The 21,291-nt window shown below is 34.7% G+C and overlaps 1 protein-coding gene and 1 pseudogene across 5 annotated transcripts in view; one reads left to right on the top strand and one right to left on the bottom strand.

The window, feature by feature from the left end:
- Positions 1-21,291, bottom strand: part of CFAP47 (cilia and flagella associated protein 47) — a 509,395-nt gene that overhangs the window by 400,073 nt on the left and 88,031 nt on the right. For all 5 annotated transcript variants that reach the window (XR_003133488.3, XR_003133486.3, XM_025439582.3 and 2 more), the window contains exons 22-23: positions 8,774-8,915; positions 553-647 (exon numbers count right to left, since the gene is read on the bottom strand). Coding sequence is in view for 3 of the 5 variants with exons in the window: in XM_025439582.3 (XP_025295367.3) it covers positions 553-647; positions 8,774-8,915 (237 nt within the window). In the remaining 2 variants the exon portion in view is untranslated. The remainder of the gene's footprint in view (positions 1-552; positions 648-8,773; positions 8,916-21,291) is intronic.
- Positions 11,350-13,058, top strand: LOC112654976 (procathepsin L-like; annotated as a pseudogene).

Raw genomic sequence — 21,291 nt, 5'->3', positions numbered from 1 at the left:
ACAGAGTTCAAAATTAATTGTTGGAAAGGCAATATATATAATAAAGGAGTACTACAAATACAAATTTCTACTATATATGCATGAGCTTCCTTCTTATGCATGTCTCTTTTTTCGTTCTAGATGGATTCATTATTAGGAGACACACAGAGATATATAGTAAGAAAAAAGTAGATTGTCATAGAAGTCACTTTATTATATACCTGGACTTTTCCAATTTTTATTATTACCTTTCACCACATTTCCTTACTTGTATGGAACATGTTTCACATTAATTTAATCCTGGCTTCCATTTATATAAGGAGAGACTAGTAACTTAATTCTATTTAAAATATTTTGAATAGTCCTATTAAATATATATATATATATATATATATATATATATGGTTTTATATGTATTTGTATACTTGATAATTACTTCTGAGAAATAGGATATATATGCAAGTTTTCTAAAAATGAAAGTATTCTTATAACACATGCTTCATAATAATCAATTCAATAAACCACAAGCCATATGAAAAAAAGTTGTAAGCTGCAATAATTCTCTATACATACCTCAGTTTTTGTGACCTTATTATTAGGATCCAAAGCATGCAATGGGATTTCAAATATAAAATCAGTGCTGGATAATCTCAATGGTGCTTGCAATACTATGAGAAGAAAGTAAATATACTGGTAAAATATTAAGAGATATTAGGTTATAGACAATTATACTTTTCAACACAAAACAATAAAGAATTTTTTTTATTTTTATGTACCCAGAGAGAAAACAAAGTCATACTTTAAGACATTTATAGAATATGATGGTTTATCACATCTATAAAATTCTAATTTTGTATATTAACGGTAATTAATTACAAGTACAATATAAAGATCACTCGTGATAGTAAGAGTATAAATATACTAAATATTGAGCTGAGAATAAAGTAAACATAGTTAAAATGATCACTATAATAGAGTTTGACCAATAAAGAAGTACAGAAGTGAAAAGAAACATGTCTTTTGCAAATATTTTGTCCCAGTCAGTGGTTTGTCTTTTTGGCCTTTTGGCAGTGTTTTTGCAGAGCAGAAATTTTTAATTTTAGTGAACTCCAGCTTTCAATTCTTCCTTCACAGATCTTGCCTCTGTTGCTGTATCTAAAATGTCATTGCCAAACTTAAGGTCATGTAGATTTTTTGTTTTATTATCTCCTAAAAGTTTTGTAATTTTGCATTTTACATTTAGGTCTGTGATACATTTTAAGTTAATTTTTGTGAAGGGTGTAAAGCCTGTATCTAGATTCTTTTTGTTTTTTGTTTTGTTTTGTTTTGTTTTGTTCTTTTTGCTTGTGATGTACAGTTGTTCAGCACTATTTTTTTTAGAAAGACTATCTTTTCTGAGCTGTATTTGCCTCTACTTGTATGTCAAAGATCAGTTGACTACATTTTTGTTAGTCTATTTCTGGGCTCTCCTTTCTATTCCACTAACCTACTGGTCAATATTTTTGCCAATACCAAAGTCTTGTGATCACTGCAGCTTCGTAGAAAGTCTTAAAGTTGAATAGTGTCAGTCCTCCAATTTTATTCTTCTTCAGTAGTGTGTTGGCTATTGTGGGTCTTTTTCCTTTCCATATAAAGTTATTTTTTAAAGATTTTACTTATTTATTCATAGAGACAGAGAGAGAGAGAGAGAGAGGCAGAGACACAGGCAGAGGGAGAAGCAGGCATCATACAGAGAGCCTGACATGGGACTTGATCCAGGGTCTCCAGGATCACGCCCCAGGCTGCTGGCAGCACTAAAACCGCTGTGCCACGGCGGGCTGCCCTCCATATAAAGTTTTAATAAATCTGGTAATACCCACAAAATAACTTGCTGGGACTTTGAGATTGCACTGAATCTCTGGATCAAGTTGGGAGGAAGTGCCATCTTAACAATATTGAGACTTTCTATGCATAAACATGGAATATCACTCCCATTTATTTCATTCTTTTATACCTTTCATCAGATAAATGTCATCATTTGATAATTTTTCTTGTATAAACCTTGTAAATACCTTGTGTTATTTATGCCTAAGTATTTCATTTTTGTTGGGTGCTAATATAAATGCTATTTTGTATTTAATTTCAAATCCCATTTGTTGATTGCTTGTATATAGGAAAGCAATTGACTTTTGTACATTGTTTGTATCCTGCAACCTTGTTATATTAACTTATTTGTTCCAGAATTGTTTTTAACTGATTCTTTCAGATTTTCTACATAAACAATCATGTCATCAATGAATGCAGAGTTGTAGTTCTTCCTTCCCAAGCTGCGTGTCTTTTGATTCCTTTTCATGTCCTACTGCATTAGCTAGGACTTCTAGTACAATGTTGAAACGTGGTGAGAAGGGACAACCTAGTCTGGTTCCTGATTTTAATGAGAAAGCTTTGAGTTTCTCATCATTAAGAATTATGATAGCTGTGGGTGTTTGCAGATATTTTTTTTTATCAAGCTGAGAAAGTTCTAACCAGCCCTCATTTACTAAGTTGTTTTCATGAATGGGTATTAGATTTTATAAAATGTTTTTTCCTCCTGAATCTATTGATATAATTATGTGCTATTTTTTCTCTATCCTAGTCATATAATGAAATACACTAACTGATTTCTGAATGTGAACCAACCTTGCATACATGAGATAAATCTCACTTGGTCATGGTGCATAATTCTTGTTATACATTGTTGGATTTAATTTGCTAATATTTTGTTAAGGACTTTTTTTAAAAAAAAGATTTTATTTATTTGTTCATGAGAGACATAGAGAGAGAGAGGCAGAGACACAGGCAGAGGTAGAAGCAGGTTCCATGCTGGGAGCCAGATGTGGGGCTTGATCCTGGGACTCCAGGATCACACCCTGGGCTGAAGGCAGGGGCTAAACTGCTGAGCCACCCAGGGATCCCCTGTTAAGGACTTTTGTATCTATGCTGATAAGGGATATTGGTTTGCTGTCTTCTATTCTTGTAATGCCTTTGTCTGGTTTGGTACTAGGGTAATATTGACCTCAAAATGAGTTAGAAAGCATTCTTTGTGTTTCTATCTTCTGAAAGAGATTGTAGAGAATTGATAATAGAGAACTGGTAAGATTTCTTCTCTAAATGCTATCAAGCATTTACCTATCTATCTATCATCTATTATCTATCAAGAGTCCACCCATCTGGGCCTGGTGCTTTCTGTTTTTGAAGGTTACTAAGTATTAATTCAATTTGTTTAATAGATTGAGGCCTATCCAGACTGTCTATTTCTTCTTGTGTGAGTTTTGGCAGATTGTGCCTTTCAAGAAATTGCTCCATTTTGTCTAGGTCATCAAATGTGCATGCATATTGTTGTTGATATATGATCCTATCATCCTTTTAATTTGAAGAAGTATTTTCTGGAAAAACTGAACTGCTCAAGATTAAAGTCTTATAGCCTTTGATCTCCTTAAATATTCACTGAGATCCAGATTGTCAGAAAGTGATATAATTGTTGGTAATGAAGCCAGCATTGTGGGACGCACTAATAATCATGAGAGAATAGGCAAAAATCAACAGACATTTAAGGAACTCTGCAACATGAAGGAGAAATAACTTAGCAAAAATTGAGACAATGTAGTCAACAGCAGAAAATTTCAAAGAAATCATCATAATAAAAGTAGAGATAAAGAATGTTGTTTTTATTTTTCAGAATTCTGTAAGTAAAGAAATAATCAGAAAAAAGTTAACTCCCATTAGTTTAAAATTGCCAAAATAATTTCTTAAGACATAATGAAGTCAGAAAAATATCCTAAGTACAACAAAAAAGATAAGAAAAAGGACAATAAGAGAGAAGATATAAGATAATTAAAATATATAACATAATCTAAGAAGTACAAAATATAGCCAATAAAGTCTTAAAGAAAGAAATATAGAAAATGGTGGGAACAACTTTTCAATGAAATAATCTATGAAACCTTTATAGAACTGGAGGACATGAATATCCAGATTGCAAAAGGTCCACAAGAACATAAGACCAAAGATTCATACTAAGGTTATCAGTGTGAAATAATGGAATACCAGGGATAAAAAGTAGCTTCTAAAAGCTTCTCAAGGGGAAACACTAGGTCATATAATGGATAGAGAAGAAGAAGAATGGCATCAGACTTTAAATGCCATAGTGGAAATTAGAAGATAATGATAATTTTGAGGAAAAATTATTTTCAAACTAGTATTTTATATGAAATCAAATTATCATTTAAATGTAGAAGGAAAAGCAAAGATATTTTCAGACATGGAAATTCTCAAAAATTAGCTCCCTTACACTCTTTCTTTATAAGCTCCTGGAAGATGTAATCTATCTAAACAGTGAAGTAAACCAAGAAATAGGAAGGCAAGGGATTGAAAAAACAGGAGATTCAAGACAGATAAGGGTTTTTCTTTAATTTTTTTAATTTTTAAAAAAGATTTTATTTTATTTATTTATTTTTAAAGATTTTATTTCTTTATTCATTAGAGAGAGAGAGAAAGAGAGAGAGAGAGAGAGAGAGAGAGGCAGAGACACAGGCAGAGGGAGAAGCAGGCCCCATGCAGGGAGCTCGATGTGGAACTTGATCTCTGGTCTCCAGGATCAGGCCCTGGGCAGAAGGCGGCGCTAAACCGCTGAGCTACCTGGGCTGCCCCCCCCCCTTTTTTTTTATTTTAAATCCCCACAATTATAGTGAAAGGAAATCTTAGACAAAAGTTCTGCCACAGGGAAAGTATCTAGTCCATGTTGAAGCAGGAGGTTGTTGTGTTCTAGGAAGGTTGCTTCAAGAGAATAAGTAGACATGACATATTATGTGACAGACTAGACTATATGGAACATTGTCCAGACAAACATAATATAGAGCTCTTGGCATGAGAGGATTTAGTCAAATATCTAAGGACAATTGAGCACTTAGTAACTGTAGGGATAAACAAAAAGTTGAAAGAAAGTAAATAAAATAATTATGCAGTTACACTACTTGGCTTAACAACAACATATCATCATAACAATTACATTTCTGATAAAAATTTTAATTGAAATTTAGACTATAATTACATTACAAAATGGTAACAGGAGTTAGTGTTTCAAGTGAGTGAAGATGCTTGTCATTAAATAAGTGTTTTCATTAGATAATTAATGAAAAAAAAGTTACTGTCTCTGGGGTGCAGGATAAGCCTTGAGAAGAAGATAATGGATTGCAATTCTGGTTTAGCACTATTTTGATTTTAAAATGAATACATGTAATTTGAGAGTAAAGAGATAACAGCAAGTTTGTGACCCTCCTATAGTAATCATCCTTCTATTGAGGGGGTAGCTCAGGGGATAATAGACTATTGACTAAGCTTCCTTGCAGACATAAAAATGGAATTGACTAGTGGACTATTCAAAAAAATAATAATAAAATGAATAAAAACCACCTCAACATATATTACCTGTCCAATGGCCAATCAAAAATATCTGGAATTTATGGATTTATGAGACATTGAGGGTAGGAGAATGAGAATTGCTCATGTAGACATTTCCTCTATCAAGAGTACAAAAACAGGAAGCTAAAAAAAAAAAAAAAAAAAAAAAAAAAAAAAAAAACCAACCCAGCTTCCTTTGGGAACAAGGTTTCTACAAATGATATTCAAAAGTCATATGTTAATTCAAAAGCAAAAAGCATCTTAAGGAGGGAGAAAAGGACAATCTGGAAGCTGCATCTGATAGATACCAACTTCTATAGGAAGAAATGTTACATCTCTGCCTGATTATATTTGTATCATATCATTTGAATCAGTAGTAACCTTTGGGGTTCACAAGTTATATAATATAACCAATTTGCTTTGACATTCCAATCCTTTTTGGAAATACAGCAATATATATATATATGTTTTACAAATTAAGTATAGAAATTGTTAAATGAATTTTAAAACATTAAAAATAGAAAAAAAAAAACAGAATTACATATATACCAAATCTGAAGATGGGTAGATGTTCTAATCTTTAAACAATGTTAGAAATCACAGAGGAAATGATAGCTAAATTTCACTATAAAATTGCTAAAAGAATCTATTGAAAAACACAACAAAAGGCAAACAATGAATCTTAGAAAAAATTCACAGTAAAAATGAAAAAAATTAATATAGATGAGGAAATCACTGACATCTATCACACAAATACATCACCACAATGATAAAGGTAAAGTTCATGAATAATTTACATATGAAATATATTATTAATAGCAAAGATAGAAAATTTTAATCCTCATAAGTAATTAAAGAAATTTAAATGAAAATTGAAATGATGTACTTTTAATCACATAGAAAAAGATCCAATTTCTTTAATTCAATGCTGGTTAGAGTTTATACTGAAGGAGAGGTAAAACAGCATAAATCTTTACAAAAGCCATTTTGCAAAACATATCTAGAGCTTTAACATGTATCTACTTTTTCTTTTTTGAGAGAGAGAAAGCCTGAGTGTGTGCTCACTGGAGGAAGGGTGGAGAGGCAGAGGGAAAGAGAGAGAACCTTAAGCAGGCTCCATGATCCTGAGCAGAAATCAAGAGTTGGATGCTTAATGGCTGAGCCACCTAAGTGTTGCTGACATATATATGCTTCAGAAGGAAAGCAGCCAATTCAGAGAATCTCACTTTGAAAAGAAATCTAAACAGGTAAAAAGTATTATACACAAAAATGTTCACTAGCACAAGATCTATATGAATAAGAAAATAAAAGAAACAACCTAAATGCGTAAATAATCTATAAGAGACACTGGATGAAATATTCTATAATAGTTATCAGTGTTAATTTATACAATTAAGAGTCTATAACATCCAAGTAAAAGTTTCTATAGAGTGAAGAGATTTCTTTTTTATTTTTTAGAGTGAAGAGATTTCAACTGAACACAGGCAATAAGATCAAAACTATGCTAAAAATAAATAATGGCATAGAACAAAATAATACGGTACCAAGATATTAATAGTATGTTCTACATATTTACATTCCAGATGTCATATCTGTGTTTCTAACATTTTCCAATTTTTCATAATGACAATACATTAATTTTTATTTGTCAAGTAGGTAAATTTTATTTTTCATGTAAGTAATTTGCCTCATTCAGAAAACAAAATTAGACAATGATTTTTTTCCCTAAACAGATATCTTAAAACAAGGGAGAAAACTCCATGGAGCCTCCCTATAAGCTTCAGAATTCTTAATTCTATATTTTAAACAGGAGGGAAATAAGTCTGTATATTGTATATGCTATATTAATGAAGCCTCTCTTACTAGGTGCCAAGTGCAGTTATCAACTGAGCACTCTTTTATTACTAAGAACAACTTAATGTCAGAATTATAAAAACAAAATACCGCATAATATAGCATAAACTTTTCATGAAAAATACTTAAACATAATAAAACACAAAACCAAAGATTATCAAAAGTAGGGTTCACAGATTGCATTGGTTTTAGATTTGAATATCTGGAGAAAATGAGTAAAAAACACTCAAAAATTTAATATATTTACCCTTCTTTTGTCTGTTTTTACTTACCCTTCTTTACGTGTACTTAGTTCTTTAGTAACCCATTCCTTTGGGGAGAAATTTTTTTAAACAAAATTTTCATCATTTCATTATATATTTAATGTACTTTATTTTAATAATTTATATTTTGATTTAATCATTTAAAGCTACCCACACAATAAATAACTAAACTGACCTTTGTTTTTAATTATAACCTATGTTTTTAAGCAAGAGTCATTGATCTGAGATTATATACAGGGTACTGTCACCAGTTAGATAGACTCCAAGACCTGACCTTTACTGCCCACCTGCTTGAACTCATTAAATTTTGTCTTACATTCTTCCTTAAGCTCTTCTTTACAGCTTACCTCTTAACTCAGGCAAATGAAACTGGAAACCACCCTGCAGGTGATGGTGACCACCTGACAAGACCTCCCACCCATCCCAGGCTACCCCGACATTTTGAGCTAAACCCCCAACTCACACCTGTGCAGAGAGACCATGGAGTAACCTCTGGAATGATATACCATTACCTTTGCCTCATTATAATACTAAAATCTCCACCTAAGGAGGAGCTTCAGCCTCATTTATATAACATACAGTTCATTTATAGATATGTTTCCTTAAGGCTCATCTGTGACTTTATGGCCACCTCTACATACTATGAGAATGTTTCCCTATATAAATATTCATCCTAGGGGCACCTGGGTGGCTCAGTCAGTTAAGTGACTAACTCTTAACCCTGGCTCAGATCATGAACTCAAGGTCATGATACCGAGCCCTGCATTGGGCTCCCTGCTGAGCAAGGAACCTGTTTAAGATTCTCCCTCTGGCCTCCCCCACTATTCACACTCTCTCAAAAAAATGCACATAAATAAATAAATACATACATACATAAATACATAAATATTCATCTAACTCTAAGCAAAAGGTATCCCTTCATCTGATGTTAGGGAGTCACAGCTTTGGAAGTGATCTCCTTAATAAAGTTTTGCCCATGATCTCCTTAATAAAGTTTTCTTGTGCAACAACTTCACCTGGTGCACTTTCTGTAACTCAATAAGGAGTGAACTTCACATGGATTTGGTTACACTATTTCTCAAAATTCATTCTCACAGGTACTATTTAAGTCACACACACAGGAATCATATCAGAGTTTTACTTTCTAATACTTCTATTTTTAAAAAGTAAATAATCATATTCTGAATTTTTAAACTTTTAGCTGCTTAAGGATAAATATTTGGCATATGCACACCAAGTGAATGCTTCACATTACATACCAGTAGCTTGAACATAACACGGTCGAATAAGTGGTGTTTTCTTTGGAATCATAGGAGAATTTGACGAACAATACTGAGTGTAAAGTTCTGAAGCCTTGAAGAAATTAATTTGAACTTGAATGCTAAAGTCATATGTTGCCACCTGACAGACAAAAAAGAAATACATTACACCTGTGATTGTTTTTGCTATAAGAAATTTGTGATACTATTTTTATTGAATATAAAATGTACAACATGAAGATTCGGTACACATATCAAATGAAGTAACACCATAATCAAGCTAATTAACATATCCATCATCTCGCATAGTTACCCCTCACCTCATTGTGAGAACACATAGAATCTACCCTCTTAATAAATTTCAAGTGTAAAATGTAGTATTGTTACCAGAATTACTATATGACCCAGCAATCTCACCCCTGGGTATTTACCCAAAGGAACTGAAATCAGGATTTTGAAGATATTCCTTCACTCCTATGTTCACTGCAGCATTATTTACAATAGTCAAGACATGGAAATAACCTAAAAGTCCATCAAAGGATAAATGGTTAAAGAAAATGTGGTATATGCATACAATGGAGTATCTTTCAGCTTTACAAATAGAAGGAAATTTTGCCATTTGCAACAATATGGATGAGCCTGCAGGACATTATGCTAAGTGAATTAAATCTGACACAGAAAGTCAAATGATATATGATCTCTTTGTAGAATCTAAAATTGTCAACTCATAGAAGCAGAAAACAGAATGGTGGTTACTAGGGACTAGAGAGGGAGATTGGGGAGATGTTGGTCAAGAGGTACAAAGTTTCAATTATACAAGATGAATAAGTTCTGGAGATCTAATGAAATACTATGGATCTAGCAAAACAGCAGTTTAAAAAAAGACATTTTCAAAAAGAAAATTATCTTGTGATGGTTAAAGTACTTTTTTTTTTTTCAAAAAAACCAAGACCTGTTTTATTTTTCATGAGTTTAAAAATAATTCTTAAAAATAAAAACAAATTTTAAAATAGTTCCTATTGATTCAAAATGGTCCAAAGACCTAAATATAAAACCTAAAACTATAAACCATTTAGGTGAAAAATCTTTGTAATCATTGGTTAGGCAAAGATTTCTTTTAAAATTTTTTTTTTTTTTTTTTTTTATGATAGTCACAGAGAGAGAGAGAGAGAGGCAGAGACATAGGCAGAGGGAGAAGCAAGCTCCATGCACCGGGAGCCCGATGTGGGATTCGATCCCGGGTCTCCAGGATCGCGCCCTGGGCCAAGGGCAGGCGCTAAACCGCTGCGCCACCCAGGGATCCTGGCAAAGATTTCTTAAATACACTACTAAATCATCCACAAAAGAAAAAATGATTAAATTATATTTTGTCAAAGTTAAAAATATCTTTTCTGTTAAATATAATGCTTAATAAATAGAAGCCAAAAAGACATTTTTGATAAAAAAAAATCCAACTTATATCCAAAATATTTAAAAGAACACACAGGGATCAGTAAAAAGCAAAGTTTCTAATGAAAAACTAAGTAAAAGATATGAAAAAACAACTGAGAAAATATACATATGACACATTACCACAAGAAAAAAATGTTTAATATCATCACACATTAGGGATATGTAAATTGATTCACAGGAGAGAATACTTTATACCTATCACAATGGCTTAAACGAAAATGGCATTACCAAGATGTGATAAAGATGTGAGCACCTCAACCATTTATACATTGTTGATAGGATGCACAATTTCATAGTAATTATGGAAAATAGTTTTCCACTTTCTTAGAAAATTAGATATGGACTGAACATAAGGCCCACAATTCCTAATTCTAGGTTACCAAAGAGAAATAAACACTTGCATGTAAATATTTATAGTGGTCTTATGCATAATTACAAAAACCTGAAAACAACTCAAATTCCCTCCAAACAGTGAATGGACAACAGACTTTGGTAAATCCACACAAAAGAATACTTTTCAACAATGAAATGTAATGTACCAGTGTTCCACATAATAATATGGATGAATATCAAATGCATTATTCTAAGTAAGAGAAGCCAGGCTGAAAAGGCAACCTATCTTAATACTTCATTTAATATGATGTATGAGTGAAAAGGCAAAGTTATACAAACAAAATGAGATCAGTGTTTGTCATGAACTGGAACTGGGGTAAAGGCTGACTGCAAACTGGTAAAATAAAAATTTAGGGAAGGTGATATGTGTTCTCTATAATTTTTAAAACAAATGAAATGAAAAGAAGTTAATGCTAATTCCTTACCTTTGGGTAGGATACAAGGCATTTGGACTGGAAAAAGCATTAGGACTGTATCTATTTATAAATGAAATGATCCTGCATAGAGAAATTCACAAAGAATCCCAAAGAAAGTGCTAGAGCTAATAAATGAATTTAGGAAAATTGCAACATACAAGGTCAACAAACAAAAATCAAATGTTCCTACACACCATCAATTAATTCTGAAAAATAAAATAAGTAGACAGTTTCATTTAAAATAAGATGCAACAGACTTCTGGGCCTCGGCGATTGGTGGGGTGCGCCTGTACAGTTGTGGACGCCGCACGTTTTTGAAACATGAATCCTTCACTCTTCTTGACTGCCCTTTGCAGGGAATAGTCTCAGCAGCTCCAAAACTTGATCAAAGCTTAAATGCACAATGGTACCAGTGGAAGGCAATGCACAGATTATATGCCATGAATGAAGAAGGATGGAGGAGAGCAGTGTGGGAGAAGAATATGAAAATGATTGAACTGCATAATCGGGAATATAGCCAAGGGAAACATGGCTTCACAATGGCAATGAATGCCTTTGGTTACATGACCAATGAAGAATTCAGGCAGGTGATGAATGGCTTTCAAAACCAGAAGCACAAGAAAGGGAAAGTGTTCCAAGAACCTCTCTTTGCTGAGATCCCCAAATCTGTGGACTGGAGAGAGAAAGGCTACGTAACTCCTGTGAAGAATCAAGGTCACTGTGGTTCTTGTTGGGCTTTTAGTGCAACTGGTGACCTCAAAGGACAGATGTTCCAGAAAACAGGCAAACTTGTGCCACTGAGAAGGAACCTCGGTGTCCATTGAAAGATGAATGGATAAAGAAGATGTGGTCTATGTATACAATGGAATATTACTCAGCCATTAGAAATGACAAATACCCACCATTTACTTTGATGTGGATGGACTCAGAGGATATTATGCTGAGTGAAGTAAGTCAATCGGAGAAGGACAAACATTATATGGTCTCATTCATTTGGGGAATATTAAAAATAGTGAAAGGGAATAAAGGGGAAAGGAGAAAAAATGAGTGGGAAATATCAGAAAGGGAGACAGAACATGAGAGACTCCTAACTCTGGGAAACGAACAATGGGTGGTAGAAAGGGAGGTGGGCGGGGGGTGGGGGTGACTGGGTGACGGGCACTGAGGGGGGCACTTGATGGGATGAGCACTGGGTGTTATTCTATATGTTGGCAAATTGAACACCAATAAAAAATAAATTAAAAAAAAGAATTAAAAAAAAAAAAAAACTTGTGCCACTGAGTGAGCAGAACCTGGTGGACTGCTATCAGGCTCAAGGCAACAAGGGCTGCAATGGTGGCCTCATGGATAACGCCTTCCAGTATGTTAAGGACAACGGAGGCCTGGACTCAGAGGAATGTTATCTGTATCTTGGAAGGGACACAGATACCTATAACTACAAGCCTGAGTGTTCTGCTGCAATGACACTGGCTTCTTGGACATCCCTAAACGGGAGAAGGTCCTAATGAAGGCAGTGGCAACTCTAGGGCCCATCTCCATTGTTATTGATGCAGGCCATCAGTCTTTCCAGTTCTACAAATCAGGCATTTATTTTGATTCAGACTGCAGCAGCAAAGATCTAGATCATGGTGTTATGGTGTGGTTGGCTATGGCTTTGAAGGAACAGATTCAAATAATAAACTTTGGATTGTCAAGAACAGTTGGGGTCCAGAATGGGGCTGGAATGGCTACGTAAAAACGGCCAAAGGCCAGAACAACCACTGTGGAATTGCCACAGCAGCCAGCTATCCCACTGTGTGAGCTGATGGACCACAAGATTAGAGGACTTGAGGACAGCATATCGGGAGGAATTTTATCTTAAAACTGACCAAACCCTTATTGTGTAGGATAAGACACTTGAATCATTGAGGATCCAAGTTGTGATTCGAATTCTGTGACATTTTTATCAGGGTAAAACATTACCACTACTTTAGTTACTGTTATATATGGCTTTATAATGTTGAAGGCTCATTACTTAATTCTAAGACTTTGGACTTCTCATTTTTTCAAAGGATATATAAAACTTTACCTTTTGAAATAAATTTTAATTCAATATGTAAAGAAATAAAATAAAATAAAATAAGATGCAAGAGGTGCCTTGGTGGCTCAGTCAGTTAGGCATCTGATTTTGGATTTTGGCTTAGGTCATGATCTCAGAGTCATCAGATCAAGTCCCATCTGGGGCTCCACACTCAACACATAAGCCTACTTCTCCCCTTTTCCCTCTGCCCCTCCCCCTGTTCATACATGTTTGCTCACTCTCTCTCTCATTTTCTCTCTAATAAATTAATTTTAAAAATAAAATCCAAAAGAAGAAAATTTCTAGAAATGTGTCCAAGTTCTGACAAACTTGTACAATGAAAACTGCAAAATATTGTTGAAAGAAATAAAAGAAGTTCTACAAAAATGGAAAGACATCCAATGTTCATTGATTGAAAAATTTAGTATTGTTCAGATATCAGTACTAAACAATCTACAATTCATAGCAATCCCTATCAGAATTCCGATGGCCATTTTTGCAAAACTGGATAGGCTAACCATTTAATTCATAATAGTAAGGCTCCAAATAGCCGAAACAACCTGGAAAAAGGATGAAGGTGGAAAACTCATACTTCTCAATTTCAAAACTTATTATAAAGCTACAGTAATCAAAACAGTATGATACTGGCATAAGAGTAAACATGTAGACAACTGGAATAGAGTGTCCAGAAACAAGACATACATCTACAGGCAATTAATTTTTTATAAGGGCACCAGGCCCTTATCTCATTCCACACACCAAATTGACTCAAAATGGATTAAAAACCTAAACATAGACCTAAAACTATAAAACTTGAAGAAGAAAACCTAGGGGAAAAATTTATAACATTAGAATTGGCAATTATTTCTTATATATGACATGAAAGTACAGGCAACAAAAGAAAAATAGACGAAAGAGACTATATCCAACACAAAATATCTGTTCATCAAAGTAAACAATCAACAGAGTGAAAAGGCAACCTGTGAAATGAAAGTATTTGCGAACCATACATTTGATAAAGGACTGATGACCAGAATATATAAAGAACTATAGCTCAACAACAAGAAAATAATCATTTGATTTTAAAAAGGGCAAAGGACTTGAGTGGGTATTTCCCCAAAGATGATATACAGATGGCCAACAAGTATATGAAAAGATACTTTATAACACTAATTATCAGAGGAATGCAAATCAAAATCACAATAAGATATCACCTCACACCCATTATCATGGCTGTGATCAAAAATCCAGAAAATAGTAAGTGTTGGTGTAAATGTGGAGAAACTGGAACAACTGTACAGTATTGGTGGGAGAGTAAAACAGTGCTAGCCATATGGAAAACAGTATGGAGGTTCTTTAAGAAATTAAAAATAGAGTTACCATTTAATCTATCAATCTCACTTGTAGGTATATATTTAAAAGATCTGAAAGCAGGGTCTTGAAGAGATATTTGTAGATCCATTTCCATAATAGCACTATTTAAAATAGCTGGGAGGTAGATGCAAAACAAATGTCCATAGACAGATGAATGGATAAACAAAATCTAGTATAAATATTGCTTTGGCTTAAGAATAAAGGAAATCCTGTCATATGCTATGTGAATGATCTTGTTTTTCTTTTAAGGTCTTATTTATTTATTCATGAGAGACACAGAGAGGGAGAGAGAGAGAGAGAGAGAGGCAGAGGCACAGGCAGAGGGAGAAGCAGGCTCCATGCAGGAAGCCCGACGCGGGACTCGATCCCGGGTCTCCAGGATCAGGCCCTGGGCTGAAGGTGGCGCTAAACCGCTGAGCCACCCGGGCTGCCCCTGATCTTTTGAGGACATTATGCTAAGTGAAATAATTCAGTCACCAAAAGACGAATACTACTCTCTCACATATATGAGGCATCTAAAGTAGTCAATTTTATAGAAACATAAAGTAGAATGGTGGTTGCCCAGGTTTGGAGGAAAACGGCAAAAGGGAGGTATTTTTAAATGGGTATAGAGTTTCAGATCTGCAAGATGAAAAAGTTCTAGAGATCTTTCACAACATGGATACAATTTAGCACTTAAGATAGTCGTCAAATTTTATGTTACATGTTTTTTTCTACCACAATAAAAATGAAAACCCAAAACATTGTGCTAAGTGAAAAAACCCACATGCAAATGGCCACATATTGTATAATTCCTTTCATATGAAATAATCCAGAAGAGATAGATCCAGAGAGATTGAATACAGATTGGTGGCTGTCAGTGGCTAGTGGAAAGAGAGGTGAGGAGAAACTGCTTTAATAAGTTAAGGGTTGTGCTTTGTAGTGTTTGAAATGTTTTGAAATGGGACAGAAGGAATGGTTATACCATACTGTAAAGGCACTAAATGCCACTGAATTGTTTACTTTAAAAATGGTTAATTTTGTTATATAAATTTCCTCTCAATAAATTATTTCTTAAAAATAAAGGAGGGAGAAGTCAATCAAAGGTAAAAATCCTAACCCCCAAAGATAATAGTATTGGGAGGTAGGGCCTTCACGAGGTCCTTAGCCATGAGTGCGGAGCCCGCATGATTGGGATTAGTGCCTTATAAAAGAGACCGCTGGAAATCCCTAACTCCTTCCACCATGTGAGCACATGTCAAAGATTCTATAATCCAGAAGAGGACCTTCCTCTACCATGCTGGTGCCATGATCCTGGACTTCCAGACTCCAAAACTGTGATAAATAAATTTTTGTTGTTTACAAACTACTCAGTCTGTGGTACCTTGTTATAGCACCTGAATAGACTGAGACACTGGCCATACCACTGAGAATTCCATCTCTGGTCACAGAATCTTTTTAAAATAGACTGTTCTCCTAACAGAATTATAGAAGCAAGAAAATACTATAGCCTGTTTTATTTTCATGAATGTTTCATTTATTTTGACAAATCAGAGCAAGCAACTCATTCCCATGATATTCTATTTCTGCAATGACACCAATACACAGATGTCAAGGAGTAAATTGAATAAAGATATATTTCGTGTATAAATACTACCTGGTTTCATATATCAGTCCTTAAAACAATTTTGCTTGACTTTATTTCCCCTAGAATTTGTCATTATTAATCATCAGTAACTAGTTATATTTTTGTCCCATTTCTTTGTTTCCTCTTCTGGTTTATGTTTTTTTTCTTTGAATATTAATATAAATCAATACTTACTATCATATGTATTTTAATGGTATTTATATTATCTTTAGGTTACTATCTTATTCTTTAAGTTCTAGGCTTTTTTCATATAATATAAATATATATTTTAAAGTCAAATATATTTCCCAAACCATCATCCTCATCTGACTGGAATGGATGGAAGTGGATTCCCAATGGAAGAAGCTGAGGGGAATGGAAGAAGGGACCAATGGAAACCTGAAGACAAGGAAATGGGAGGCCAGGGTTCTGGATGGATCTCCATATGAATACTGAAATCACTCAGAAAATTAGAGGAGTAGAGTATAGACTATACAATGAGACTGGCTGGTAGCAATGTCCAGAGATTACTACTCTGAGTAAGGGAAAATGGTAAACTCCTATAATATGAAGTTCAAAGAAGCAGCCATTTTTAACAGATAAAGACCATCTAGAAAAATCCACCCAGGGAGCAAGACTTCCAGAAAACATCACCTCTAGAGCCACACCCAGATCCAAAGGAAAGGCTACATAAGAAGCAGTGCCCTAAAGAGAGCCATGTTCATCATATGAAGAAACTATGAAGGGAAAGGAAGCTCGAAAAACCACTGAAGACATGTAAATATAGGGATCCTAGAGGGCAAATAGGAAGGGGAAAAAAGCCAAATGTGAGGGAGCTCAGAGCTAGTGGGGGTGAGAATCTATTCACAGAGAGATCCACTTGGAGGGATGATTGAGGTAAAGTGTGTTCATGATGGGTTAAAATTCTGACAGTCACTGAGTACTGAATCTTGACTGCCACTGGATCTAGCACTTGGTCCCAAAGTCAGGGATGATAGGAGCAGAAGATGGGAGTGGTGAGAGAGGCTTAACACAAAGCATGACTGTGGGCTTCATTTGAGAATGTCTGATGTTGTAGATGATAACGTTGGTAATTCTCAAGATAATTTGATATACTTATCTCAGCCCTTAACTATCTCTTTGATTTTAAGTGTGAGACCTTCTTTCCTCTAAAAACATATATATTTTCTAAAACTGTGTGCTGAATTCACAGAGCAGAGATTCATTCTCTGCCTTCTCTAATTGCCAATTGCGTGTATGTGGGAAATTATACTAGACTTGCTTTCTCATAACTCACATCTTCACAGACAATTTACATAAAATGAGTTTGTACCTAAAGTAGCCCTGTAATTATTCAGAATGCAAAATTCAGAGGTTCATGATTTCTCCACCCACATCTTATCCTCTCAACAGAACTGAAAGAATATAAGATTTAACACTTATACAGAAACTCAGTGACACAGAGAGAGAAAAGGAAATGAGGACTATCACTGTGAAACCCTGAGCTATCTAATGAAGAGGGAAATCTTGGAAAGTTTTGTGATATGTGCTACACTAATTACTTTCCTAGTTGGTGTCATTCAAACAGAGGAATACCTCAAATTGAAAAATTATATTCTGATGAAGATTTCAGTCCCCCAGCCAGTACTGATAGACAAAAATTTTTATGGTGCAGGTGTCACTCAAATGTCCTCTCTTTTAGTCCTTCAAGGATCATACTAGCTTCCTGTAAGAATGATTATAAATCCAGAATAACCACAGCAAAAAGTTTACTCAGAGGTGGCATATCCTTAAAAGATAAAGGTTGATAGAAAAAGGAAAAAAGTGAAAAAATTTAACAATTCTCCCTCATTTTTAAGAGCTTTAGGGCAAATATAGAGGAGGATAGATGAGAACCTCAAAGCAACCAACCCACTGTAGATTAGCCTGTGCCACAGAGCCGAATCTGGGCCATAGAGGCAGGAAAACTAAGGGTAAAAACCAGGAAATACTTATATCATATACAACCTTCTGTCATATACAACCTTCCGTGATGACAAAATGTTCTACACTTTCCAACAGCCATGTGTGGATCCTGAGAACTTGAAATGTGGCTATTTTGACAAAGGAAATGCATTTTTTATTTTGTTTAACTTTAAAGTTTAAATATCCAAACATAGCTAGTGGCTATCATATAAGGAAGTACAACTCTATATACTGACTCAGAAGACAAAAGACATTATGAGTAGACCACAAGGAAAGGAGAAACTTGAATGACAGTGTATACAAACCATTCTAGTCAGGGATGCCAAACACAACTATAATTGCCCACTAGCATTTTTAATTGCATCCAAACCTTGTACAATCCAGAGCAATTTACACATTCAATGGAATCTCTATCAAAATACCATGGACTTTCTTCACAGACTTGGAACAAATAATCCTAAGATTTGTATGGAACCAGAAAAGACCTCAAATAACCAGAAGAATGTTGAAAAAGAAAACCAAAACTAGGGGCATCACAATGCCTGATTTCAAGCTATATTACAAAGCTGTGATCATCAAGACACCATGGTACTGGCACAAAAATAGACACATAGATCAATAGAACAGAATAGAGAACCCAGAAATGGACCCTCAACTCTATGGTCAACTCATCTCCGACAAATCAGGGAAGAATATCCACTGGAAAAAAGTCTCTTCAATAAATGGTGTTAGGAAAATTGGACATCCACATGCAGAAGAATGAAACTGGACCATTCTCTTACACCATACACAAACATAACCTCAAAATGGTTGGAAGATCTAAATGTAAGACAAGAATCCATGAAAATCCTAGAGTAGAACACAGGAAGCAACCTTTTTTAACTCTTGTAAAACACATCTAGAAAGGCAAGGGAAACAAAAGCAAAAATGAACTATTAGGACTTCATCAAAATAAAAAGCTCTACACAGCAAAGGAAACAGTCGACAAAACTAAAAGACAACCTGCAGAATGGGAGAAGATATTTATAAATGATATAACAGATAAAGGGCTAGTATCCAAGATCTGTAAAGAACTTATCAAAATCAACACCCAAAAAACAATCTAGTCAAGAAATGGGCAGAAGACATGAACAGACATTTCTCCAAAGAAGACCTACACATGGTCAACAAGCATATGAAAAAATGTTCCACATCACTTGTCATCAGGGAAATACAAATCAAAACCACAATGAAATACTACTTTACACCAGTGAGAATGGCTAAAATTAATAAGACAGGAAACAACAAATGCTGGCGAGGATGTAGAGAAAGGGGAAACCTCTCGCACCATTGGTGGGAATACATTCTGGTACAGCCACTCTGGAAAACATGTGAAGATTCCTCAAGAAGTTAAAAATAGAGCTACCCTATGACCCAGCAATTCAGTACTGGGTTATTTACCCCAGAGATACAGATGTAGTGAAATGACAGGACACCAGCACCCCAATGTTCTTAGCAGTAATGTTCACAATAGCCAAATTGTGGAAGGAGCTATGATGTCCTTCAACAGAGAAATGGATAAAGAATACACACACACACACACACACACACACACACACACACACTACAGTATATTTTACTCAGCCATTAGAAAGGATGAATATCTTCCATTTATATCGACGTGGATGGAACTGGAGGGTATTATGCTGAGTGAAATAAATCAATCAAAGAAAGACAATTATCATATGGTTTCATTCATATGTGGAATATAAAAAATAGTGAAAGGGACCATAAGGGAAGTGGGGGAAAACTGAATGGGGAAAAATTAGAGAGGAAGACAAACCATGAGAGACTCTGGACTCTGAGAAACAAAGAGGTGTGGGAGAGAAGGGGGTGATGGGGTAACTGGGTAATGGGCAGTAAGGAGGGCACGTGATATGATGAGCACTGGGTGTTATACTATATGTTGGCAAACTAAATTTAAATTAAAAAAAAAATCAGGGCAGCCCGGGTGGCTCAGTGGTTTAGCGCCACCTTCGGCCCAGGGCATGATCCTGGAGTCTGGGGATGGAGTCCCACATCGGGCTCCCTGCATGGAGCCTGCTTCTCCCTCTGCCTGTGTCTCTGCCTCTCTCTCTGTGTGTGTGTGTCTCTCATGAATAAATAAATAAAATCTTTAAAAAAAATCATGCTCTTTATTGCTGATTATACATTTGCCTGCTATATGGGTCAATCAAGAGAGTATCCACTGACTATTTACATCTATCTACACACACACACACACACACACACACACAGAAAGATAATTTACAGCTAGTTATAAACATAGTGGAGGATATGTGAAATGACTAGAAACCAAATAAAAAATCCGCCTCATAGGCACAAATTTATAGAACAAAGCCTCACAGGGTATAGTATCGCTGAAGGTTTTTTAAAATGTTCATCTCATTGTTGGACTAAATTATATTCCAATATTCTAAGTAAATCTCCCTTTAAAATATCTAGTAAATGCAGAAAACTCAGAATCTTAAGAATTTGTGGCACTCTAGAGAACTAAATATATAACAACTTATTTTAATTTTATAACAAATTTTTAGAATCCTAGGAGAGCCACAATCTAAACATTAAAAAAGAGATTAAGAAGTTTTTAATTGTTGACAATGTTAAACAGGAATTGAACTCAAAAGATGAAAATACCAAATTACATATGAATCCTCTTAAAAAAGTCATATAACAAATTTAAATTGGATTACGTACTTTTTCTAATTTTTAGTGACCCTCAAGTTAAAATTCTGTGGATGAATGATAACATAAAAACCAAATTATAGGGGATCCCTGGATGGCTCGGCAGTTTGGCGCCTGCCTTTGGCCCAGGGCACGATCCTGGAGTCCCGGGATCGAGTCCCAGTCGGGATCCCGGCAAGGAGCCTGCTTCTCTCCCTCCTCCTGTGTCTCTGCCTCTCTCTCTCTCTATGTCTATCATAAATAAATAAATAAATAAATAAATAAATAAATAAATAAATAAAATTTTAAAAAGATTTAGAAAAACCAAATTATATATTTCCACTATATAAAAATATAAAATCACAACATAGACTAATTAAGAAAGCTTACAAACTAATCTTAACATACTTGAAAATGTATAGATTGAATTACTATACAAAATTATTTGCTTCTTTCTCTTCTTTCCCTTAGTTTCTTATTGAAGAATATCTCTGTGTGTGTATGTGTGTGTTTGCTTCTATGTACATACAAATTGCAGGCATTGACTAGG

Source organism: Canis lupus, chromosome X, assembly GCF_003254725.2.
Source record: "Canis lupus dingo isolate Sandy chromosome X, ASM325472v2, whole genome shotgun sequence".
Classification (NCBI taxonomy): domain Eukaryota; kingdom Metazoa; phylum Chordata; class Mammalia; order Carnivora; family Canidae; genus Canis; species Canis lupus.
This window is presented reverse-complemented; position numbering and strand designations above follow the sequence as displayed.